At 43.7% G+C, this 26,963-nt stretch overlaps 1 protein-coding gene and 1 pseudogene across 6 annotated transcripts in view; one reads left to right on the top strand and one right to left on the bottom strand.

The window, feature by feature from the left end:
- Nucleotides 1–26,963, top strand: part of NKAIN3 (sodium/potassium transporting ATPase interacting 3) — a 508,298-nt gene that overhangs the window by 455,630 nt on the left and 25,705 nt on the right. For 4 of the 6 annotated variants that reach the window (XM_075920625.2, XM_075920624.2, XM_075920623.2 and 1 more), the window contains exon 5: nt 10,718–10,778. In XM_075920625.2, the coding sequence (XP_075776740.1) occupies nt 10,718–10,778 (61 nt within the window). Of the gene's footprint in view, nt 1–10,717; nt 10,827–26,963 lie in introns of all 6 variants that reach the window. The other 2 variants (XR_016348755.1, XR_012901430.2) reach the window with 1 other exon arrangement.
- On the bottom strand, nt 19,549–21,320 carry LOC142826718 (E3 SUMO-protein ligase ZBED1-like; annotated as a pseudogene).

Raw genomic sequence — 26,963 nt, 5'->3', positions numbered from 1 at the left:
CTGGGCGGGGGAACCAACCGGCGGGGTGTGGGGCTAGTGGGGAGGAAGGGGGGAACCGGCCAGCAGGGCTGGCCCGGGCACACTCAGATCCTGGGGTGCTGCTCGTCCCGCACATGGTCCTGGCAGGGCACATGGGCGAGTCTGGCCCCAGGGATTCCATCTGGCTCCAGACCCGCCCCCACCCCTCTCCTCTCTACTGCGTAGTTGTGTACTGCCTGGCTCACGCAACATGAGTGTGTCTACCAGCCAGGAAGTATGCAACTACACACTGATACTCATGATAATAATCACGACTCGACAAAGCCTGTGGCGAGTAGATTTCAACCGGGCGCCCCGTTCATTTGCGGCGCGCGCATGCACAATGCGGGTCTTGTGCATACGCAGTGTGGGGCTGGCGAGCAGCTTTTACCGCCATTGCTGTTTCCCGGACAGAAATCTGAAATACCAGACTGTCCAGTTCAAAACCGGACAATTGGCAACTCTAGAATCCAGCCATTGCTATTGTCTCAGTTCCAGCAGCTACAAGCCCTGGATTCTTTTGAATCCCTGGGCCTCAGGACAGTTGCTCCCTTTGCCCCACCGCATCATTGTTGGTGGGTCCTGCCCTTTAGGAAACAGCAGCTGTCAAAGGGAAAAAAGGTCATTTAATTAACTGGGGCAATAAACCAACAGCAGATGGTGGTTACATGCTCACTCCATTAAATAAATTAAATTCTTAGCTCAAGTGCTTGTGACTGGGTGTGGAAAAATTAGGACATCGATAGAATTCTTGGTTTACCTCGAGGAAACAAAGTAGTGTAGAAGCTAACAACAACATACACAGGATCAGCAATTAAAAATGCACGGCACAGTATTTTCTGCAAACAGTCCCCAGCACTCCAGAGAAAATTAACTGCTTGCTGAGAGGATGCAAGACATTCAAACTACCTTCTCCTCATTCATATATGAAAATAAAAACATCTACTATCTTCGCTCTTTCTCTCTTCCAGCAATAATATAAAATGATCTTCCCCACCTTAACATCTGTCACCCTTTTTAAACCTGTTGCAGAATACATCGCAACCTTTGTTGTAGCCTGCAGGAGCTCTTTACCACAGCTGCAGATGGCAAAGCTGTCTGGAGTGATACGGGGGAAGTCATGTTACTAAAATAGGGAGACGTTGCCCCTAAAGCCTAAATTTAACTCATGTCAAATTCAATAGATGTAAGGCAGGAAAGAGCAAGTAAAATTTAAACAGAGTAATGTTCTTTAGGGGTGTAATTCACATGTTGCTTTTTCCAAACTCCACTCTGTTCTAAGTCCTGTGTTTGTTCTGTTTCTTTTCTTTTGTGCCTTTAGATTTGTAAGGGCTTCTGAGCAAGGCCTAGTAATCTGCATGGCTCTTTCCACTGCAGAAAAGTACTATACGTATAAGTGGTGCTACGTAAATTAATTTTAAAGGGCTAACTTCAGCTATTCATAGCTCAAAACATTTAAAAATGTATACAAAGTTTCAGCCTAGCTACAGTAAGATTGTCATGAATGATAAGTTTTGAGAGGAGATCTTGAAACTCTCATTGCAAAATTAACAATAGCTTAGAACAAAAGCAGCATAAAATCAAGACTCCAGACCCAAACTTCTTTAGATTTAATAGAAGCTTTGCTGTGTGAATATGTTGTGTAAATATGATTCAGATGTACTTCATTTGGTTCTAGCGTACTAGTCCACAAGTTTAAGAATTGATCTTTTCATTTAAAAATATTTTATTTAAAATTTTGGAGAAGCTTAATCCTGGTCCCTTTTCTTTTGGTAACTTTTTGGATCACTTGTCCTGGCTGTTTCACTATATGTGAAATAATAATTCAGTGGGCCAGTCCCCAGTCCTGTCTGTCCTTAGATTTGACTTATTTATCAATGGACACATTAATGTACATTCACACACCTTTTCCTCTCTTTTGCACACACAGTGATTTAAAACTATACTCTGACTTTTTGCTCTTAAGTAATAATTCCAAACAAAAGCAGGATCTTGCATATTACATTTGTTATCGTACCAAAATGGAGACGATTGCTGAGCAACAGAATTTGAATTTGTATAATTAAAACATAACCAAATTATTTTTCTGATAGGATATCAACCCTTGTGGATAAGGGAGAAACAGTGGACATGGTATACCTAGACCTTAGTAAGGCATTTGACGCTGTCTCGCATGACCTCCTTATCAATAAACTAGGAAAATATATACCTAGATGGGGCTACTATATGGTGGGTGCATAACTGGCTGGATAACCGTTCTCAGAGAGTAGTTACTAACACTTCACAATCATGCTGGAAGGGCATAACAAGTGGGGTTCCACAGGGGTCTGTTCTGGGACTGGGTCTGTTAAATATCTTCATCAACAATTTAGATGATGTCATAGGGAGTATGATTATTAAGTTTGCAAGGGGTTGCAAGTGCTTTGGATGATAGGGTCAAAATTCAAAATGATCTGGACAAACGAGAAATGGTCTGAGGTAACTAGGATGAAGTTTAATAAAAGTTTAATAAGGACAAATGCAAAGTCCTCCACTTAGGAAGGAACAATCAGTTTCACAACTACAGAATGGGAAGTGCTGAAAGGAATTTAGGGGTCATAGTGGACCACCAGTTAAACATGAGTCAACAGTGTAACACTGTTGCAAAATATAGAAACATGATTCTGGGATGCATTAACAGGAATGTTGTGAGCAAAACACGAGACATCATTCTTCTGCTCTACTCCGGGCTGGTTAGGTCTCAGTTGGATTATTGTGTCTAGTTCTGGGCACCACATTTCAAGAACGATGTGGATCAATTGGAGAGGGTCCAGAGAAGAGCAACAAATATTATTAAAGGTCTAGAAAACATGAGTTATGAGGGAAGACTGAAGGGATTGGGCATGTTTAGTTAAGAAAACAGAAGACTGAGAGGGGACATGATAGAGGTTTTCAAGTATAGGCAGTCCCCAACTTACGCAGATCCGACTTATGTCGGATCTGCACTTACGAACAGGGCTTTTCTCGCCCCGGAGCTCACGGGCGGCGGGTCGCCGCCCGTATCCTCTGGGGCGAGAAAAGCTTCTCCCGGTCTCCCTGGTCTGCTGGGGGGGGGGCCAGCAAAGCCGCTGGACCCCCCCAGCAGACCAGGGGGACAAGAGCAAAGCCGCCCAGGCGGCGGGGGTCCCGCTGCCTGGGCGGCTTTGCTCCTGTCCCCTTGGTCTGCTGGGGGGGTCCAACGGCTTTGCTGGACCCCCCCTGCAGACCAGGGAGACAGGAGCAAAGCCTCACAGGCGGCATCCCGCCGCCTGTGCAGCTTTGCTCGGAGGCAAAGGAGCAAAGCCACACGGGCGGCAGGGTCCCTCCGCCTGTGCGGCTTTGCTCGGGTCTCCCTGGGGTGCTGGGGGGAACTCCCCCCAGCACCCCAAGGAGACAGGAGCAAAGCCGCACGGGCAGCGGGGTCCCTCCGCCTGTGCGGCTTTGCTCGGGTCTCCCTGGTCTGCTGGCGGGGGAGGGGGCGCAGTGGGATGCCTCGGGTAGAGTAGCTGGGGTGCTGCCGGGTTGGTCCTGTGGGAACCTACTGGGCAGCGTCCCAGCTGTTCTGTCCCAGGCTCCAGATTCAGCAGCTGTTGAAACTGATCAGGCTGATTCCAGGAAGCTGGGGGCAGAGCAACTCTGCCTCCGGCTTCCTGTAGTCAGCCCCTGGTCAGTTTCAGTGGCAGCAGCTGAATCTGGAGCCAGTTCCGACTTACATACAAATTCAACTTAAGAACAAACCTATAGTCCCTATCTTGTACGTAACCAGGGGACTGCCTGTATCTAAAAGGATGTTAAGAGGAGGGAGAAACATTTTTCTCCTTGGCCTCTGATGACAGGACAAAAAGCAATGGGCTTAAATTCATAGAATCATAGAACCACAGAGCTGAAAGAGACCTCAGAAGGTCATCAAGTCCAGCCCCCTGCTCTAGGCAGGACCAATCCCAACTAAATCAACCCAGCCAGGGCTTTGTCAAGCCGAGACTTAAACACCTCTAGGATGGAGACTCCACTACTTCCCTAGGTAACCCATTCCAGTGCTTCACCACTCCTAGTGAAATAGTTTCTCCTAATATCCAACCTGGACCTCTCCCACCACAACTTGAGACCATTGCTTCTTGTTCTGCCATCTGTCACTACTGAGAACAGCCTCTCTCCATCCTCTTTGGAACCTCCCTTCAGGAAGTTGAAGGCTCCTATCAAATCCCCCCTCACTCTTCGCTTCTGCAGACTAAACAGACCCAACCCCCTCAGCCTCTCCTCATAGGTCATATGTTCCAGCCTTTTTTCGAAAGAACGCGCGGCTGCCATCATGCAAATGAAGCACGGGAAATTCAAATCCTGGCTTCATTTGCAATTTTGATCCGTCTAATTTACATCCCTCTTTCGAAAGAGGGATGTAGTCTAGACCTAGCCCTAGGGTCTGATCATTTTCCTAGAAGCAATAAAGAAAACCTCATCTCCAATGAGATTAGAAACTGTGAGGATCAGAGATGTGCAAAAGAAATTTGCCCAGGGATAAAAATAGCACAAGTTTGACTTATTTCATTTTCATACTGTTTTATTTTGGGGGTCTTGAAAGTCTAACTTGATTATAGTGGTGACTTCATTAAGTTTAGCTGGACCCAGTTACTTGGCATTAGATTTTTGGAACCGTGTCTCTAATGGCTAATGTGGGATACACATATTATTGGAGGCTTGATATTAATCCAGTAATTTAGCAGCTATCTTAAACATCTGGTATATAGTTGTGACGGGGTGCTGTCACAGATGACCCCTCGGGGGTGCCTCTCAGGGTGCTGACACTGCCACTGACCACTGCCACTCACCTTCCTGCTCTCTGGAACTTCTCACCACCCGATTCTGTTGGGCTAGCTCCACTGGTCTCCCCCAGCAGAGGCCCTGGGCTGAGATCCTTGCCTCCCCCACCCAAGAAGAAGCACAGACACTGAACCTCTTCAGGTCCAAGGAGAGTGCAGTTTTGGGCCTAGCTTCCTGGGATACCACTCTCCAAAAGGGATTATTTAGGAAAGCTCCCTTTAGCAATGAAAGGCGGAATGTGCACACTGATTGCCCCTCCAGATAACAATTATTTACACTGGGTTTGATAAAAATAAAAATGATTTTATTAACTACAAGCAGTAAGATTCAAGTGGTAATAAGTGAGAACAGGCAGAGTAAAGTAGGTTATAAATCAAAAGAAACAAAAATGCTTAGCTAATTCTACACTTGAAACCTCGGTACAAATTTTTCAAACTCTCCCTAAAACCTCTTTTCCAGCTGCCCCTCCAAACCAGGGCTGTCTCCCCACCCTGGGGTCTTCAGCTCCTTCCCTTGCGTGCAGCCCAGTGAAAAGACCCAGGCCCCTGCTTTCCTACTCTTTTTATTAAAGATTTGAGGCCTCTCCCTACCAACCACTGCTCAGACTTAAAGACAAAAGAGATTGTTTAACAGTTGCTTATCAAGACCCTTGATGTCTCTCATTCACACATTTAAAAACCACAAAGTATTCCCCACTCCGTATGTCTAATTTTACACACTCAAATGATACTTACATCAAAGTAAGATAAACAGAATCAGCAGATCATGACATGAAGATTGATAGGTTACATGAAATTACTAGCTCAAAGCACTTTTGAGTTTTATACATTCATGTCCATAAATCCATTTAATAAAGCATAGGTGGAAGGTTCATCACAACAGTAACATATTTCCTTTGGTCTAAAGGAATTACACTGTGCAAAATATGTAGAGAAAAAATCATATACTACAATAGTGGACTAGATGTTTTCACGCTGCTGGTGACAAAGCAGGGTGGGGTTGATTTAAATTGAAGGGATAAAACACACTGGCTGTGTCTAGACTGTATCCCTTTTCCGTAAAAGGGATGCAAATTAGACACATCGCAATTGCAAATGCAGCGGGGATTTAAATCCCCCCCGCTTCATTTGCATAAAAATGGCTGCCGCTTTTTTCCGGCTCGGAGCTTTGCCTGAAAAAAGCGCCAGTCTAGACGCGGATCTTTTGGAAAATAAAGCCTTTTCCAAAAGATCCCTTATTCCTCTTAAAATAAGGAAAAGGCTTTATTTTCCGAAAGATCCGCGTCTAGACTGGCGCTTTTTTCCGGCAAAGCTCCGAGCCGGAAAAAAGCGGCAGCCATTTTAATGCAAATGAAGCGGGGGGATTTAAATCCCCGCTTCATTTGCAATTGCGATGTGTCTAATTTGCATCCCTTTTATGGAAAAGGGATAAAGTCTAGACACAGCCACTGATTGTCCAGCTCTGATGAGAGAAGGACAGGAGACCTTTGATATGGATTTAATCAAGCTGCAGCTTTATTATTAGATGTCTGGTCAATAAAAGCATACAGTGCAGATATTTCCATGTTTATTCCATAATTACCTGGGGTGGCATCTGACGGCTCCCCTTCTTTTTCTGTCCAGGTCTCCCTAGCCAATCCATTGCTGACACCTTACCATCCATCTCCCCTCATATAAGAGTTAAGGTGGGCTCTATAAAAGGGAAATGGGTCAGTTGCCCCAGGGCCTAGCAATTCAAAGAGGCCAGAGCCCCTGGCTGCCACCATGGCAGCAGTCAAAATCCTGGGTCCCTTTAAATTGCTGATGGAGCGCCACTTCGCATGGCTCCGAGGGCTGAGCAGGGAGCGGTCCAGCACCTCAATCTGGGCAGTGCTGAGGGTTGGCTACCCCAGACCCCCGCCTTCAGCATGAGATCCCACCTCGTCCGGGGATGCAGTGTCACCCCCACATACACATTGACCTAGGGCCCATGGAAGCTGTCGGCCCCTCACCTTCCCTACAGAGTACCTGCACTGGACATGCACCACAAAGAGACTCCATCAATTAGCTTGGCTGGCCCCTTTTAAGCTCTTTCACCCATTTGGTTCCCTAGAGATGGTTCGCGTTGCCAGGCTGGCCCCTTCTCTCTTTTAGCAGCAGCTTTTTCCCCTTCCTCCTCCACTCCTCAGCCATAAAGCACCATTTCCTTCATTTGGTGAGGTGTGGTCATTTTAATGAAGATTTAATTGTATACCATTCAATTTAAAAATTTAAAAGACAATTTAAATACAAAAAAATCCAATGTTTTATTTAAAAATGTTTAGCCAGCATGAAACACAGCAGTATTTTGATTAAGTTATAAGCAACAGACTTAGAACTGACTATTCATAAAAGGACCTGCTATAAGCAAGAAATACTTTATTAGAACTATAAGGATTTCTTACTTCAGAATCCAGTCAAGATTATGACCCTCTTGTGCTGGGAGGTATTGAAACACTTAGACAGACATGTTTCCCCATCTAGAGCAGGAAGTCCAAAGGCCTAGTCTAGTGTCATTGGTATCAATGGAAACATTTGCATTAATTGCACAGGGTGATTAACTAGATTCCACAGGTCTGATCCTGAGCCATTAGCTGTCCAAATAGAACTGCTTGTAAAAATTTGGCCCCTCCAATCTCAGAACCACCATAAAACATTATTGAAATTCAAGATAAGAATAATTATCTTTTAGGTAATTTGAATTAGCCTTTCTTTTGTTATTGGGGAACACAGGTTTCACTCTGCGATTTGGTGCCAGGAAAATAGCCAACAGGGACTATTTCAGTTAAGATATTGAGAAACCAGGCAGTGCAAACCAATCAGCCCAGTGCAAATTGGTGATTAGCATGGCAGCTATATGGGCTTGCATGACCATAACATTATTAATTAAACAATAGTTGGGTTAATCAAGATAGCAAAAGCAATTTGTTGGAATAAATATTTTATTAGTGTGCCCATCAATAAAGAGGAAGGGCATGTTTTCATTAATTCATTTGTAATAATATTCAGACCGTGGCTGGTATAATCTGTTTAAGGATCGAGGTCTAATGTATGCATAATGGCATGTTTTCACCTTATCATTTCCTTTAATTGTACTGTAAATTTCAGTTACTTGACTATAATTACTGGCACATCATTTATCAGCTGAATTTTAGTGTCCACTGGTGGCATTTGTTTCTGTTACATGGTGCAAACTGAAGAGACAGTATTTATTAGCACTGCTGTGACTGTGTACTAAACTTGACATCCTGTATTGCTGCTTTTGCTAAGCAGGTGTCAGTATAATTTATACACTGCATACCTTTTTAAGGCAGTTTCAAAGTGCCAGTAATTAGTTTGTACCACAAGCTCTTGCATAATTGGGAACCAGCCATATTTGCTGTCACTGAACTATAATAACTTACCCTAGAGCTTTCCTATAGGTAACAGCATATTTTAGGCATTCATTCTCATCCTTAACCTTGCAAAAATTAATATAGCAAATTAGGTCACAAGTTATTTTATCCTGATTTTTTAGTCATGTAATGTACAATGTAAAATTCTATCATTTGGCCAACTGTAGCTCTAGATACAAGAAATGATGGCAGAAAAACCAGCTGTTTGTGAGGAGGTGTTCCTCACACAATACCTGTCACATAGGTGCAAGTGCCACATAGATGATAGTTCATAAGAACTCATTTGGCTGGGAACAAACAAACAAAAGTGAAATCTTTCTCTTCTTTCTCTGTGAGCAGGCTCCCTAGCAGACTTGGCCAAAGAGTTTGCAGGGCTCAAGAAGGCATGTTGTGGTTGGCTGCACTGCATGGCCAGGCAGCTGCCAGCCAGGGCAGCGAGTGAGCAGCCAGGCAGGGAGGTGCCGGATAGCGCGGGGCCCTGAAGGCACAGTGCCCAAGGCAACTGCCTTGCCCTAATGCCAGGCCTGCTCCCTGGTATTACTTTGGAAGGATTCTGGACAACCAAAAGTGAAAGGCAGTTTTGGCATGATTTCTTGTCTCAAACGGAGTTTGCCCCTGTCTGGATAATGTTAAATTATCTCTGTTAGGGTACATCTAGACTATGTTCTTTTTTTGAAAGGAGATATGCAAATTTGGTGCTAATTTGCATATCTTCTTCCGATCGCTTTTTCAGAAGTGGGTGGGGGGAGTTTCGAAAAAGAAAGCAGTTTAGACGTGGTTCTTCCTTCAAAAATCCCTTTTCAAAAGAACCCTGCACACCTCATTTTTTGAGGAAGAACAGTTTTCGAAAAAGGGATTTTTTTCCGAAAGAACCGTATCTAAACTGCTTTCTTTCTTTTTTTTTTAAAGCTTTTGAAAAAGCGATTGGAAAAAGATATGCAAATTAGTGCCAAATTTGCATATCTCCTTTCAAAAAAAGAACGTAGTCTAGATGTACCCTTAGAAACAACTTATCCTAGGGCCCAGAGAAATATGTACAATGTGCAGTTTTACATTTGAAATAGACCAGACTGCAAGTATCCTTAAAAAAATCCCAGAAGAGGGCAACCCCCAATATTTCTACAGAGCCTTCCCATTACACAGGTTGTACACTTAGCTACATTATCAGTATATTTTCTCAAGAAGAGAGAATATAACTTTCTAGGGCAATGCAGGTTAAACAACTTTATTTGATCAGTGGAATTGTTTTCTTTCTTGATTATAAATGTAAGAAAATATTTTGGCTACATGTGAAAACAAATGGCCAGAAGCCCATTCCTTATCTTTCCTCTCTAATTCACAAGTCTCGCTGGAATACTGGCTGAGGGGGATGTGTTTTGTGAGAGCCCCTATTACTATATCGGTTTTTTTTTTAAATGAGACTATTTCATTTATTTTACAGTGAGTTTAACTAACAGGCCTTTTTGATAAATTTTAATTGCCTGAGTTGGAATTGCAAAATTTCACATGCCTAGTTAAATTTTTATCAAGTGGTTTCACAAATGCAATAGGACACTTTGCGCAAGAATAACTGAAACTGTAGTAACTTTATTACTTAATTGCATATTTACTGAACATACCATTTGTACAGTGTCTTTTTAAAATGTGAATGAAATACATAAGGACCTCTTCAATGTCTAGTCTGCCTTCCTGGTGTTGGGATTTTGTGGTTCCCAGAGAGTCAGATGCTGGGCAGAATCAATTCAATACTTCAATTCAATTCAACAAAACTTTATTCAATGTGCACAAAGGGAGAGCCCCTGGTACTAAAATTCACCAGAGCCCCTCGAGCAAGGACCCCTTCCCCTTGCTGTTTTATAGCACATGGCAGTTATGTAACTTATGTAACCTGTTATGTAACACAAACTTCTAAACCAATCATATTCAACCTTTCCATATATGGCTTTGTTTGTCACATGCTTGTACTTATCCACTCCACATGTTGAGTTCACTCTCCCTCCCCTTGGCCTTTTCTAGACTGTTCCTAGGGTGGTTAGCCACAGCATGCTTCTTTATGCATATCTACTTTCCAAACCACATTTTGTTTAAAATGAACACATGCATACCCTTCAGCTGTTAGCATTCCTGTGAATGGAATCGTGTGCAAAAGAGATCGAGAACGCTTCTTAAATTTCAGTTACTACTTAAAAATCATGGTTCACATTCTTCCTGTCAGTGTTACTTGTGCAACAATATAGGTTAACCTGGGAGCTGCTTTAGTTAAATTATGTTAGAATAGTACTCTGCATTAGCAAAAGTTTATGCAATGTGTCTTTATATGATCATATGCTGAAGTCTGCTTTTAAATTAACAAAATGAAAGCATTTTTAATTCAATCTTGGCAGCTGTATTTATTGAGAATTTTTACACATTTTCTAACTTAGAAATTATTTTCCTTTTATTTTCATGCAGTTGATTGGTTTTGTGTACGCCTGTTACGTGATCAGTGTTTTCATGGAAGACGAGGACAGCTGTAAGTACTGATACACATCTACTCATCACTGGAGCTACAGAGTCTGGGGTGAGACTTAGTCTTGCAATAGCCAATTATAAGACTATATAGAGTCAAAAACCAAGTTGATAGATCCAAAAATCAAGTTTTCAAAATGCAGTCTTCACTTGCACATAGACAATTTTGTTTGTGCAAACACTTGCATGGTAATAGAATTATTGTGTGCAAAAAACACTTATGGATTTTGTGAACTACCACAACCACATTAAAGCCAGATTTCTCAAAGGTACGTGACCAAGAGTGTGGACACCCAAGATTTGATGTGTATAAATACAGTTTGGATTGAGGCTCTTTTGAAAATGAGTTCTGAAGACATTTAACTTGGGGTTTAAAAATGACCAGAGCGTCAACAGTAAAGTTAGTGTTGGACTAGTGGGCAAGTCACACTGGCAATGTGCAATATGGCTGTCACACACAGAGTGCTGTTATAGCCACTTAGACACATGAAATGCAGGTCTAACATTTTAAGTTTGCCTTTAACAAGGAAAAACTAAATAGTTTTCAATGTTAGGAAGAAAGGAAAGTGCTATAAAATAAGTTTTGATCAAAGGCCAATAAGGGATTCTTCAAACACCTGAATATGGAAAAAAAAAAAAAAAAAAACAAGTCCAGCTGTTGTGTGATGGCTTTCAGGATTCCCATGTCTTACAGCTTGTTGCCCTCTGCCTGTAGTGGAAGCTGCCTGTCAGCTTCCTAGCACCACCAGGATTTCAGCCTCTTGAGCACTCTCCTCTGAACTTATACCAGCTCTTCCATTATCTTGCAGGGTAACAATCATTGCACTCCAATCCGTGTGTCCCTTTGAATTGTTTCCCAGTGATATGTAACCCCTTACCCTGGATCATCACAGAAATTCCAGGTTCTCTAAACCCAAAAGTGTCCAGAGTAACCCTGTTCTACCTTAAACCTATGCTTCTTTAACTACACAAGACTTGTGAGCACTTAGGATAGAGCAAACATATGTTTATTTAAGAAAGAATAAAGATTTAACTAGAAACAGAGTGATGGAAACAATGGTTATAATTCAAATCTTATATGTTTTAGAAATCTGCATCTGTCTGTTTGTCCATCTGTCCATGAATCCACTGGTTCAAGAACTCCTCTTAATTGGCTTAAATTGCAGCAAAGGAGATTTAGGTTGGACATTAGGAGTGTCAGTCCCCGTAATACACGAGGTTCGAAGGGATGCCAGAAAGGATGAGACCACAACTGGGGGTTTCAAAAAGCACAAACTGATTTTATTTTGATGGCGCCAGACAATCATCAGAACAAAAATTAAACAGATTGCCAGACAACACAAAAGAATTCCCTGAGGCTTTTCTAAATCACAATAATTCCCAATAACTGCCCAGGGGTTAGGAACAGTTGAATTAACACTGGTATTATCCATAGGGCTGATTATTTACACAACTTTATACAAGGAAACAGTAAAAAACCTAAACCACAACTATTTATAAACTAACTTAGTAACTTTTTAGCCACTGTCACTTGGCAAGCAATAAGGACAACTAAAAAATCAATTAGGATAGGGATGATGGTGGGGGGGGGGGGTGTTATACCAGTTCTGGAGACAGCAGGAACACAAGTACCGGTCACACGCTCATAAACTGTCTCCACTCGGGTCGACCAACTCGGAGTACGCTCAGTAAGACTCAAGAGCGGGGGGTGCAAGGCGTCTGGGTGATCAGGCCAGGCGTTCACTCAATGCGAATCCCCAGTGAGAGAGGGGCTGCCTGCCTGTTTTATTGCCTGTGAACTTATCACCCCATAGGTTGGTTTTTGCTGCAGTGGGTGGAGTAGCAGGCCTGAGCACCAGTCAGCCCACTGGCTGATCTGTTACTGCAATGGGTGGAGCGAGCAGGGGAAGATTATTAATTTACATGCCCTTATATGGAAAACACTCCACCTCACAGACAGAGCCCCCTATACCAGCCTCAGAGGTATTACAGGCTATGGCTCCCTGCGACGGGCAGCCATTTCTGATGTTCTGTCTTGGACAAGGAGAAACTTCCTAACTCTCAGGGTGGTAAAACACTGGAATAAATTGCCTAGGGAGGCTGTGGAACCTCCATCACTGGAGATATTTAAGAGCAGGTTGGAAAGACATCTATCAGGGATGATCTAGATGGTACTTGGTCCTGCTATAAGGGCAGGGGACTGGACTTGGTGTCCTACCTCTTGAGGTCCCGTCCAGCTCTAGTGTGCAGCTTCCTCTTATCATAACTTAAAGCAAGGTTGGGGTTTGGTTGTGCCACAACAATGGGATGTATGTGGAATGTGGTTGTTTTGCATAAAATAGAAAGGGAGTGTGTGATAGTGTCACAAGAGGGTGCTGTTGCATGGGTGATAAGTCTAGCAACAGTTCCATAGAGCCGGCTGAAGAATAAATCCACAGCAGACAAAATATGCCTTTAACAAACTTTATTGCAAACAATTTAGAAGCGGTTTAAAACTCAAAAGCATTGTTAAAATTGAACAGTTAACAGTCTAATTCTTAACCCTGTTTTGATACACACTCTCAGAAGCACATTCACACACACACCACTCACCTTCTGGGGCTGGACAAACCCTAGGTAATGTTGGTTGGTTGAGGCAAGAGTCCAACGTGCACATCACTCCAATATGCCAAATCGATGGACTTCAGTGGCAAACTGATGGGGTACATATCCCCTAGGTGAGAGAGAGTTCGTGTGGGGTGATGTCCATTGATTGCACCACCTAAGGGTGTGCTTAAGACAGATCTTGGAACATCCTACTTACAACACCCAATTCTGCTTACCCAGCCACAAGCGATAAGCAACTGAATGTCCTTGATCAAGTTCCTCCCTTGATGACTCCTCTTATTTGGGAACTTTGCCTCCCTTCGTGCGGTTTTGCTTCCTTAGCGCACACAGTCTTTTTTTCTCAGTGATAAACAAGTCCATAATCCACCGGGGCACTGACTCAGACCCTAGTATGGCCTCTCTTCAGCTCACTTACTGTTAATTCACTCATGCCAACCATTCACACTACCCATGATTCATGACAGTAGCAGAGTCAGTTATACTCAGGAGTTCCCAGAGCGGAGCAGCAAGTGCCCGAGCCCCGAAGAGCAGGCCCTGGCCAGCGATGCAACCCCTGCCACTTGGCCTATTCCAGGAAGCAGCTACCAGCCACCACACAGCCCCTGCCTCTTCAAGCCACTCTAGGGCAACAATTCCACATGGTCCCTGCTGCTTTGAGCCAGCCCTGGAGAGAAGCCGACAGGTGGCTTACGCACACCCCGGGCCTGCCCTGGATCTAGGCAATGCTGGGTAAGTCTTCTAGCAAAATATAAAATGTGAACCTAGTTTTACAGTTATCAATGGTTGTCTTTCTTATCGAACATGGAAGATTATATCCCAAAGTTCATTCTAAGACTTTTATCTAGTTCCTCAGTAACCAACCTAATAATCCAAATGTCCATGAAAACACCTCCTCTGCCAGGGGTTTTCCTCAGTGAATGGACTGAGTGCCTTTCATAATACTGTTATGCTGAAAACAATCTTTTGTTTCTAGTTGCAAGCAGAGTGAATCCCCACTTTGTTGCAGTTTCTTTTCTACCTTTAAGTAATTTTAATTGTCTGTCATTGATTTATAGCATTGCATTGACTGTTCTGAGATGTGGTAAGGGTAGCCAGTGGAACAGTGACAACTTCCTCTCACTCAAATGGAACATCATGGAAACACGTAACTGCTTGGTGACTATTCTTCAAGTCCATAAGGCATAACTTCAGTATACATATACTAGAAGATTTACCTGGCATTGCTCAAATCCTTAACTCAACTATTTTTTGTTAAATCCTTGTTATGTGGTAGGGCTGGGGATGAAGGGTTCAGTATGCAGGCTGCCCCTGGGAGAGAGGACAATCTCAGCAGCTTGGTGAGAAGTGCCTCTCCATAGCCACTGCTGCTGCAATGGGCACAGCTGGGGGAGAGTGCAGACAAACAGGCAGACTTCTCTCATATATACAGTACATAGCTGTCCCTTTCTCCACCTGCCCCCTGCTGCTCCCGTAGAGTCACAGGTGTCCTGCTCCCCATCTCTGGTTCTTTGCCATCCTCCTGTGGACATTATAACTGTCACAGCTTCCCATTCCATATTCCCTGCTGCTCCCACATGGTGATTATATAACAGGGGTGGGGAACCTTGTTTGGGGGGTGTTACCGATCGCTCCCTCCCTTAACCCATCCCATGTGGGTTCGTGCGAGTTAACTAGTACTTGGTTCATGCAAGTCAAATAGTACTTGTGAAGTCCCAGTGATTTTAGTTGTGATCCTTTAGGTTTGACCTTTCCCTGCGCCGGGTCAGGGTAAGAGCACACCTAAACTGTGACCGCTGGGGTCAGGGAAGGGGGCTTGGGCCCTCCCTCTCTTCGAGCCCCGGCCCAGGGCCCTAAGGCAGGGACACTCGTCCCTACTCAGTGGAGGGGGCTGTAGCCTCTAAACCCTCCACTCACAGGGTTCATGGCCCTGCCCTGGGCCACTTCTTCCCTGACAGACCCATCTACCCGGCCCAGCGCAGTGCTAGGCTTACCGTTTCCTGCTCCCTGGGGGTGGACGCCCTTTTGCTCCGGCTCCCTCCCCCTTTGCTCGGGCTCCGTGTCCTTTTTATACTGGCTGCCTCAGCGTCCCCTGCCGGCCCCGCCCCTGGGCCCTCTGCCCTGCCCCTCCAGGATGCCCGCGTGACGTCACGGGTGACGTCCTCGGGTTTCGACCTACATGCCCGGCCACCCATGGCCGCGGCGCCGCTGGCAGTTTCTATCATGGTCTCTCCAGCCCCACAGTCGGCTGCCGTCAGCTCGCCGCCTCCCGGACACCCCTCCTGCTTCACCGCTCCCAGCTCGGAGTCGCCTCTAGTGCAGGGCAGCGCAAGCTCGTGGCCTGCCCCATCACAGGGGGGTTCTGGGGTCACTAACCCACAGAGATATCAGTCAGCGACCGCACAAGAGTGAGAAGCAAAAAAAAAAAAAAAAAGACACACAGAACGTACATAGAAAAATCCCACAAAACCCCTTGATGTGATGTTCTTTATTTTATTTAGAATTTTAGTCTGGTGGCTGAGTTTGCTTTTCCTTTCTCAGCTGTGGCTGCCCCTTCCTCCCTTTTCCCAGCTCCCCATGCTGGGAAGGACTTCTGGGGCTTGCCCAGTGTGGCCACCCCTTCCTCCCTAAAGGCACCCCCACATAGGGAAGGGGGTGGGAGGACTTCTCTTCCCTCCCACTCTTGCAAGGGATTCCCCCCCTCCAACCAGTCCCGCATTCCAGTCTGCCAGATGCTGCTCCCTGCTGCAGCCAGCCTATTTAAGGAAGGGTAGAGGGGAGAGAAGCTGGCCCCTCTGTGGCCTCCCCTTCTTCCCAAAAGGTGCTCCATGAAGGGAAGGGGCTGTGGGCTTCCCTTCCCTCCCACTCCAGAAATGGAGTTCCCTCCCTTTTGTCCCTGTGGCCCTGCACGCCTCCTTACCACCAAAAGGAGTTTTGCTGGCAGCCTCTGCAGCCACCCAAGGGAAGGAAGCAGCTCGAGCATCTTTTTCACTGCTGCCTCGCCAAAATGCTGCAGGGCTCCAGCACGTGGAGCTTCTCCCTCCCGCCAGGTCTCCCACATGCAAGGGAGGAGCTGGAAGTATCCAACAGCACTACAGGGGAGGCTGAGGAAAGTTTTTCAAGCAGTCCCCAGGAGTCCCCCCACAGCATTTCATGGCCACATTCCAGGCACATCCCATTGTCCTAGCACAACCAAACCTTTAACTTGCTTTAAGTTATGATAAGAGGAAATTATATACTGAATTTGGTGATCATAGCTCTTCCAGTTTGAGAAGTTCTTGAACAAACAGATGGATAAACTCTCTCAAATATATAGTAAATTATTCCTTAAATGTTACCCATACTTACATCTCACAATCATTGTGAGTCTTGACAAGTTACAAGCTTTTTGTAGATATCTGACATTTCGCTTTTTGTGGATTAATGTCCCGTAAGAGATTTTTTGTATGGTGAATTTGTCAAGTCTGAGGTGAGCTATTTGCCAAGAACAGGAGATCCTCTGCCAAGAAGGCTGTGTCACAGCATTTCTAAGGATATTATAAACTAACAAACTTTCGGTAAACCATGCGAGTTATTTTAAAAACCCTAGTGAACCATAATGAAACTGGAAGAGAAACTAAAAACAAATGTGGTTACCAGCCTTTTAAAAAAAGAAGGAAGTCCTGGTACTTATTTTCTCATACACAAATACTTACAGAGTCTAACTTCTCCCCTTAGTAAAACAATGTAATGTCAAGAGAAAAATCATTAGACAGCTAGAGGGTAAGTAATAAGCAACAAACATTTTAGAAAGGCTACATCTTGACAAACTTGGTTATTTTTCATAGAACTACATGAAATTCACTTGGATTTGGAGATAATGTCCCACAAAATCTTTCTGAAAACCGTAATTCAAGTTGTCTGATGGAAACTACCATATTTCACTTGAAAACCATATAAAGGACCATAAACAAATCGTTATCATATAACTGAAAGGAATTTCTAGTGGGATACAACATATATGGCATGCATGGGTGAGCAACTTTTAGGTTCTGGAGCAGAGAGGAAATAGCAATACTAAGTTGGGAAGAAATGCAGATTCCTGTGGCAAATATAATACAAAAAGGCCCAAGAAAAATTAGAAACATGGACAGAGAATAACATAATAGGTTAAACGTATGAAAGCTGGGAGCAATAACCTGGAACACATGTTCTGAATATTAAAGAGAACCCTAGAAAGCACTAATTCTGAAAGCTATCTGGGGATGGTAATGGCCAGCAAAATAGTAATGAGTGTGAAGTGCATTGTGACCGCAAAAAAGCAATTGTGCTTTGAGATGCGTGAACAGAATCCTTGCCTAGGAGATTGCTGGGGAATGGGGTGGGGAGGTAATCATTGTCCTTATATATATGGCTCTGATAGGATTGCAGCTGGAACATTACATTCAAATCTGCATCAAATGATTAGGGCTGGTAGATGCACTGTTTAAAACGGATGTGCCATCAGCTGTTTTATTAATAAGATGCTTCACATAATAGCACCTGGGAAGGCTGGCTCTTTACTTTTTAAAGTAAGTAGTTTTCTGTTGTCAGTGTTGCTCAATCCTAAATAATATTCCATAAGAGTGTGCTTCATAGGGCAAACATTTTAGTGATGTACATAAAGAAATACACAGTTGACTCTTAGCAAAAAATAGAACATAGCATTGGAAAACGTAAATACCTGCTAAAAATGCTATACCATTGTATTTGGCACCTGACAACAGGTTTATAGTCAAAAGCATCAAGGCCTTGATCCTGCTTCACAAAACTCACTGACATCAGCAAAAAATTAGGATTTAACTCTGGGCTGCTCTTGTAACCTGAAGCGTGTTCCATGGTTTGTTACACCAGTTCCTATTGACATCATGAAGAGCTGAGGGTTTCACAGTTTCAGGGTAATTTGCCTATATTCCTCCTTTGTGATCCTTCAAGGGCACCTACTTAAAGATTTTTATCTCCATTTATCACCTCTCTTGAGTGGATACCCACATCTCTTCCTCCCTCCTGGCCAGCGGTTTTTAAGGCTGCACAGTTCCCGGCCTATACTGTGATATTCCCAGCAAGCCAGACTGCCTAAAAAGGCCATCATCTGTGCTGTGCTTTCTCTCCGAAGGCTTGGAACAATGAAATTGCCAATAATTGTCAGTCATCATCCCTTTTTTTCTAAACAAGGATATTTATTCTTAAGTTGAAAGTATTATAGAGAAAACATTAAAACACTAAAAGAACATGCATGTATGCATGCTAAAAAGCTTACCAAAGGTCACCCTAACTCTAACCTCAGGATCAGGTAGGTGTCACTCCTTCAAAGTAGGAATAAGACCCTCCGGAAAAGGGCACTTTTTCCGGAGGATCGGGGCCAGTCTAGACGCTCTTTTCCGGCTTTTTTAAAAGCCGGAAAAAAGCGGCGGACATTTTTATTTAAATGCTGCGGGGGATATTTAAATCCCCCGCGGATTTCCCTACGACGACTAGTGAAATTTACATGCCCCTTCCGGAAAAGGGGCCAGTGTAGACGTAGCCCTTTAGTTGAGGGGCCAAATACAGCGTATGATACAGAACACAAAAGTAGCCTGGTGAATGTTTTCTAGAACTTTAGCAATCATGTAGTCAGTTTTTACTTGTCTTCTCTATATACCAATGGCAAGCAATGTTTTATTGTTGAATGCAAGGGCAATTTTATATATCCAACAAAAAGTTTATTTTAATGTAGTTCTCCAGCCTCCATTGGTATTGGTATGCTTTGGCCTTTTCCCTTATTCAGTTATAAATTTTCACTTGTTCAGTTATAAATTTCACAAATTCTCTTGGGCATATGCTAAAATTTAGGGCTGTCAAGCAATTAAAAATTTAATCGTGATTAATCACTCAGTTAAAAAATTAATCATGATTAATCATGCAATTAATCACGCTATTAAACAATAAGAATACTATCTATTAAAATACAAAGTGTATAGTGCTCACTTTATATTTATTTTTTTACAAAACATTTATACTGCAAAAACAACCTTAGTTCACCTCACTGAAGTATTGTAGTGCAAATTCTATCACAAAAGCTGAACTTACAAATGTAGAATTATGTAAACAAGAATAACTTCACTTAACAATAAAACAATGTAAAACTTTAGACCCCACAAGTCCACTCAGTCCTACTTATTTTTCAGCCAATCACTAAGACAAACAAGCTTGTTTACATTTGTGGTAGATAATGCTGCGCACTTCTTGTTTACTATGTCACCTGATAGTGAAAACAGGCATTCTCATGACACTGTTGTAGCTGGTGTAGCAAAATATTTACGTGCCAGATGTGCTAAAGATTTATATGCCCCTTCATGCTTCGACCATCATTCCAGAGGACATGTGTCCATGCTGATGATGGGTTCTGCTCGATAATGATCCAAAACAGTGCGATCGAAGCATGTTCATTTTCGTCATCTGAATCGGATGCCTTCAGCAGAAGTTTGGTTTTGGGTTTTTTGGTGGTTCAGTTTCTCTAGTTTCTGCATCAGAGGATTGCTCTTTTAAGACTTCTGATAAAATGTTCCACACCTCATCCCTCTCAGATTTTGAAAGGCACTTCAGATTCTTAAACCTGGGGTCTAGAGCTGTAGCTATTTTTAGAAACCTCAGATTGGCACCTTCTTTGCATTTTGTAAAATCTGTTGTGCACATGTTCTTATATCCAGCAACATATGCTGGGTCATCATCAGAGACTGCCATAACTTGGAATATATGGCAGAATGCGGGTAAAACCATGGAGCAGGAAACATACAGTTTCCCCCCCCCCCCCCCAGGAGTTCAGTCACAAACCTGCAAGGCTCAAGTAGTGTTTCTAGCTTTTGCAGTTTTTTGTACTTCTTATCTGTTGGCACTGATAAATGATGCTGTTGAAGAGCTAATGGGGATGTGATAGCGGCTTTATTGTGAAGCAGGTGCTGAATCATAGCCAATGTGGAATTCCATCTGGTTGAAATATCTTGTACCAGAGATTCTTGTTTCTGTCCATTTGCAGTTTGTTGTATTCCTAGCTCTGTACTGTTAGCTGGACTGTGTTTGAAATGGCCCACAAGTTTTCTGCATTTTGCCAGCATGTTTTCAAAACCACCGTCACTGAGTGCTACAGTAATGGATCGCTGCAGACTGTGAGCAACGCATGTCATGTGTTCAAAGGCAAGCGACTGGGCACTGCTACCATATTATGTGCACTGTCGGTACTAATTGTTACTTTTTCTTGAATATTCCATTCTTTCACAACACCATGAAATGCCCTGCACATGCTTCAGCATAATGTCTCTCTTCAGTATGAGTTACTGTTACAGCAAACGACTGTAGTGTCCATGCAGCATCAGTCAGGTGTGCTGTGACACCAAGATAGCTATGATTGCTCAAGGATGACCAGTGATCACCAGTCCAACCAACAGCCAGTGCATTTCTCTGAAGCTCCAACTTTGTAGTCTTCTCAATGTCATAGAGATCATTTATTCATGATGCAACGGTTCCTCGGGAAGGCAAGACGTATGACTGATTGGAAGATGCTATTTGAATAATATCTCTTAGCCCTCTGTCATTTACAATGTTGAGTGGTCTGCAATCCATAGCTATCTACTTTGCAATAGCATTGGTTAAGGTGTTGTATTTTCTTTGATCCGTGGGCTTGTAGCGATCCTAAAACTCTGTAATTGTACTATCATGTCTGGCTGGACTCGTTTGCGGGTGGTGGGTTATCTGTAGCACAAGATCCAGAGGCAAAAACATGCTTAGCATGTAGGTGGTACTGCAGACTTGAAGTGCTTCTATGGTATTGGAACTCAGCCTTGCAATAGCTACAGATAACAGTCCTTTTAGACAACAAACCATATGGAAGTATTTTAAACATAAACTTTCCCTTCAAAAGACCTGAACTGTTGCTGCTTTGCTCCATTAACTTTGTCTGATATTTTATCACTATAGATCATGAAAACAGAGTAGAATTGTGTCAATGTCTAGAATAAATTCAATAAATTCTTCTATATATAGAAGCTGTGGACGGCCATGGACAGTGCAGAGTTCAAGGGGACTCAGACCCCAACTGCAAGTGTCACAGGGCTCGGGGTGGGGGTCAGCCCCGAAGCTTGGGGGAGGGCCATTTCAAAGGGGCAGCGCCCACACAGCTGATCCCAGGCTCCACACAGCACTGTCCCTTTGAAACGCTGCCGCAGCATTTCAAAGAGACAGCGCTGCACAGAGTCCAGGGTCAGCTGGGGAGTCCAGCTGACCCCAGGCTCTGTGCAGCGTTGCTCCTTTGAAACACCACCACAGCATTTCAAAGGGGCAGCGCTGCACAGCTGATCCTGGGCTCTGTGCAGTGCTGCCCCTTTGAAACACCACTGTGGCATTTCAAAGGGGCAGTGCCACACAGAAACACCTGCGATTAATGCACTTTAATTTTTTTAACGTTAATTCTGCACTGCATTAATTGCAGGTGTTAACATGCATTAATTGACAGCCTGTCAGCCCACTTTCATACAGAGCTCCCAGGGACTGGGGCGCTTTATTAATGTTGCTAAGTTACTGCTATTAGAAAGTAACAAGTTAGAAATCCTATGCGGAGCAAAACAGATAGGAGTAATCGGTCTTGTGACATGCTTACATACCTCTACTGTGGGAAGTCCCATCCCTGTTGTCCTTGCTTCAAGGGCCACATGTGGCTCCAGGTGGGGGAGGTCCGGGCATCCCCCAGGTCTGGGTCCCTGGTAAGACTTCCCATGCATGGGACCCACCAACACCTTTGTATCCCAGCTGTTTACCAGGTGAGCGCATGCTGGCTCAGTACCATTCTTGTCACTCTTTATGAGCTGAGACCAAGGTCAAACTTGTTTACCGCTTAGTAGTTTCCCAGCTCAGGTGTATGGGTTAAAGCTGATAAGGGCCAACTGGTGTTTCAGGTTCCAGGGCTAAAATATAGGGCTGGGAATTTCCATCCTCTGCTCTCGTACCTGCGGGCCCACTTACGGCTTGTACTACACAGCCTTACTAAAATTGTACTAGATTTTCTCAGTCAACATAGATACATCACAGGTTTTCTTTCTCTGATGTACTTTTCAATACTAAGAGCTAAATTTTCTCAGAGAATTAGGTCAATGAAGCAGAACACGTGTTTCCTCCTTTGTCAACTGATTCATCAACCATTTTCTTCAGCTATCCATCACTGTAAGTCCCTGTAAGGTGGTGCATCAGAGCAGTGGTACTCTCTCAGGCCAAACACAATATAGCCCCACAGCTCACATGGCCTGCCAGTCTATTCCTGATGCCCAGGAGTCTGAAAATGCTTTACCCCAAGTCCATCAAGCAGTTAGTAGGGAAACCTAGGCTCTCCCACTTCACTGGGCCCTTAAGGTTGATAGGCAGGATCAGGGTTCTTCGACTCTGACAGCAATCTGAGATCCTACCTGCCGTCCCCTGGATCTCTGCATGCTGTCCAGTCTCTTGGTCAGTTCATCACCTTCTAGGGTGTTGTTTCTGGGCAGCTCTGTAATTGCTTGTTGTCAGGTGCTCCTTTCTGAGCCTGCTCATCATTCTGGTTATCCACCCCACCCGCTGCTTCCCAGCCTTTTATCCCAGCTGATGTGAGGCTGCCAATCAGCAGTGTCCAGCGGTGCCTGTGCTAACCCTGAGGTTCCAGGGCTAGCATGGTGTACAGAGGTCTCACAACAGTTCCTTTCCAGTTTGTATTTATCTTCCCAGCACACCCTGAGGGAATTAGTGAAAAGCAAAGTCCATGGACCCCTTCCCCTCATCTCTGATTATCAGGTGCCCATGACAATCATACATAAGAATGGACTTACAGCTGATATTTGATGTGGGGCTACACTCATAGTGGATGACTCATTGTGCAGCTGCTTCTCACTACAGTTGTGCTACCTCAGACATATCCATGATAATCTGAATATATGTCTGTGGCAAATTGAGTGACTGCAGGCCTCAACATGGCAGTTCACTAGGAACTGTCATATGCCTGCTCTAAAATCACACACACTAAATGCAATTGCTTGCATTTCTCCCTATGCTTCTGCAATATTCAGGCTACAAAACTGAATCCATTAATGACCTTCTTGCATAAACCCAGCTGGATCATTGCTTGCTTGCTCCATTTCTTCACAGAGCCTTTTCTCAAGGTTCTTTCCAGCTGTTTCATTGTTTGAATCATTAACCCTCCCTGACCTTCATGGATTTCACCCTTTCCATTTTGTCTCTTGTATTCAAGCAAAGTGCACTCTCCCGTTCAGTATCTCAGCTACTTCTCTTGATTTCCCAGTCATGGTGCTGCATTCAGGGAAGTCAGACACGCTTCTTGGACTCATTTCTTTAGTCATTACCTACTAGGGATGTCAACAAGTAGTCAACTAGACAATTAACTGATAAGCCTAGGCTTATTCATTAATCTTGACAACTATTTGCATTCCCCCACACACCTTGCTACCTCTATATCAGAGGCAGTGGAAGAAAGCAGGAGCCAGTGCTGGGGGGAGCTGGCTTAAAAGTAAATTCCTCCCAGCACCGGCTCCACGGTGCCTCTTGCTGTCTCCCCTCGCTGCTATCACAGGCAGCAGCAGGTGGAGGGGGCAGGAGAGACTGCTGCGAGACTAGGCCCACTGTGGAAAGAGGCTGCTTTGCAATAGCAGCTCCTGTCCAGGGGGACCTAGGACCCGCTCCCCTGATAGGGGCTGCTGCCACCCCACACTGCTGCCTCGTATCAAGCAGCCAGTCTGCGTGGGGAGCTGGTTTTTAAAGTAGCTCCCCTTGTGGACCAACTCCCGTCTGCCACCCTGCACTGCTGCCTCTGATACAGAGGCAGCAGTGCGGAGTGGCAGAGGGTCCCCATGAGTGGAGCCAGGAGTGCACTGGCTGCCGGCCCCGCCCCCGGGGACTATTGAATAGTCATGTAGCTGCTAAGATTTTATGCAGTTACAAGACTATTCAGATACCCGATAGCTAACATCCCTATTGCCCACTTTCCACCTTTGCTTACCTTAGCACTGTATCAATATACTCCTGAGGGTGAAGACCCATAGAGAATGTGTGATTGGCACAACATTTACAAGCTGACTGGCCATGCCTGGTGTTCTTGAGATCAGGGTTTCTTCCCTTCAGTAGATGGCCTTCCCTGGTTGTCAAGTCCCCACGGTGCACATTGACTCCAGCCTACTCCCCTCACCCTCCACATTGCTTCCTCTGTATCAGAGGCAGCAGTGGGGGTGGGAGGCACAAGCAAATCCCATGCTCATGGCTTGCACCAGCTCCCGCTCGCCTGCTCCCCCCCCCCCCCCACTGCCTCTGATACAAAGGCAGTAAAGAGGGGCGGGAGAATGCGTATAGATGACAGGATTAACTGATAATCCTAGTCATCTACACAGTGACATCCCTAGTACCAGTATCTTCAAGACAGGTATTTTGTTTCTCAACTTTCTAAAAAATGGCTTTATATACAGAAATCTGATTTTTATAGACTCGATGGCTTCTGGTCAATAAAGCAACACACAACAAGAAACAATAGCTAAAAAGTTTCAGAGGGGTAGCCGAGTTTGTCTGTAAGGGTTCAAAGTAGGGAGGCAAATGAAGCATACCAAAGTTGCAAATCAAGCGAAGGATTTAAATATCCCGGGCTTGATTAGCATAACCGTGGTCGGTCGCCATTTTAAAATGCCAGTCACCCGATTTAACTTGCCGCATGTAGACGCGGTAGTTCGATCGGAAACCCTTCTCTCGAATTAACTGTTACTCCTCATTTAATGAGGAGTAACAGTTAATTCGAGGGAAGGGTTTTAAAATGGCGACCAGCCGCGATTATGCTAATCAAGCGCGGGATAGCTAAATCCCGCGCTTGATTTACAACTTCGGTATGCTTCATTTGCCTCCCTAGTTTGAACTAGGGAGTAAATGTAGATATACCCTAACTGAAAAAACTGAAAAATAGTGAGTAGTTCTGCAGCATCTTAGAGACTAACAAAAAATATAGATGGTATCATGAGCTTTTGTGGGCACAGCCCACTTCATAAAATGAGTGGCGCAACAATAGCTAAGTTAACATTAGTTTCAGCAGAAACTTTCCTCTCAAAGAAATGCCCATATTTCATATGGTGATGAAAGGATTTGGATAGACCAGTTACCCAAGAGGAATGGGCTTTAAGATGGAAAAGAGGCCCTGGAACCTTAATTTGTTGCATGTTAAAAGAAAATGTCTTTTAAGATACTCTGTCAATGGTACCTTACATCATTCTGATTCAAATATAAATATTTTGATATAGAATGAATGGGATAAATGTTGGAAAATTGTTGTGGAAAAAGTGATTTAAAACATTTTAATATATATTTGCAGCATTTCTTCTTTCTTTTTGGAATCTTCCATTAATGTATAATATTGCAGATTTGGACAGAGAATAAATCCTAAGATATGAGATTCAAACTCTCCCTAATTAAATATTTTCTGTATTATTCTGTGCACAAAGTTAAGCCTTGTTCCTGGACTGAAAACTTGTCAGGGAAGCTTAAACATTAATAACTGCTTCCTACTTGGTTGCTAAGCATTGCTTAAATGGATTTTGGATCTTGCACTTCAGCCAAAGGATGCTTTTTGAAGGGTAATAAATGCTTGAGGAAACATTTATTTCCAACTATTGCTCTTTTCACTTGTGTTTCAGACTGCAGTTAACTTTTACTTAGAAGGAAGATGGTTGCAGCTCAAAGAGAATGAAAAGAAAGATATGTAAAAGGCATATTGCTCTTGCGGGTTTAATACCTTCCATCATTCATCCTAATGAAAACGTCTATTTATATCTCTTCCTTTCATTTTTTTTCATTTCTTCCGCTGTAGATCTATCAATCTATATGACTCTTTTGGAGATACTAAAAGATGTGAAATCTATAATCATAAAAACCTGTCACTATTCTGTTTGTAAATCACTTCCTCTTTAAAAAAAAAAAAAAACCTGAGATACTTGTTACCAGCTTGTCAGAGTTACTGAATGTTTTTAATAAAGTGGAGACTGGGAGCAAAGCAAATACATTTTTAAAAACACGATTAACCTTTATAAAATATTTTCTAGACGTTCTTAGTGGAACAACTGATAACATTTTATTGCCACTAAATACTATGTTGTAAATATATCTGCATATGTCTAAAAGGGATAGGTCTGAACTGTATGTGTACCTCATGAGATGGCAGTGGGAATTCAGTTGCATGTAAATAAAATGAGTCAGGAAAAGGAAGTGAAGTAGAAGGAATAGATTTGCCAAAAAAACCTTCAGTTGTGATTCAGCATTTGTTATACAGACAATACTGAGACTATATCTAGACTACAGGCTTCTTGAGAAAGAAGCCGTTTTTTGGAAGAGATCTTCCGAAAAAAGTCTTGTGCAAGCTAGTGTTCACACTGCAAAAGCGCATCAAAAAGGCAATGCATTTTTACTGCCAGGACACTATCTCACATATAAATAGTGATTGCTATGGACAGAATGGCCACCAGGGCACCTGTGCTTTTTCCTCTTCCCTCTTCTTCCAAAAAAATTCCCTCTTCCCTGTCTACGC

This window comes from Pelodiscus sinensis, chromosome 2 (assembly GCF_052426305.1).
Source record: "Pelodiscus sinensis isolate ZL-2025 chromosome 2, ASM5242630v1, whole genome shotgun sequence".
In the NCBI taxonomy this organism is placed as follows: Eukaryota; Metazoa; Chordata; order Testudines; family Trionychidae; genus Pelodiscus; species Pelodiscus sinensis.
This window is presented reverse-complemented; position numbering and strand designations above follow the sequence as displayed.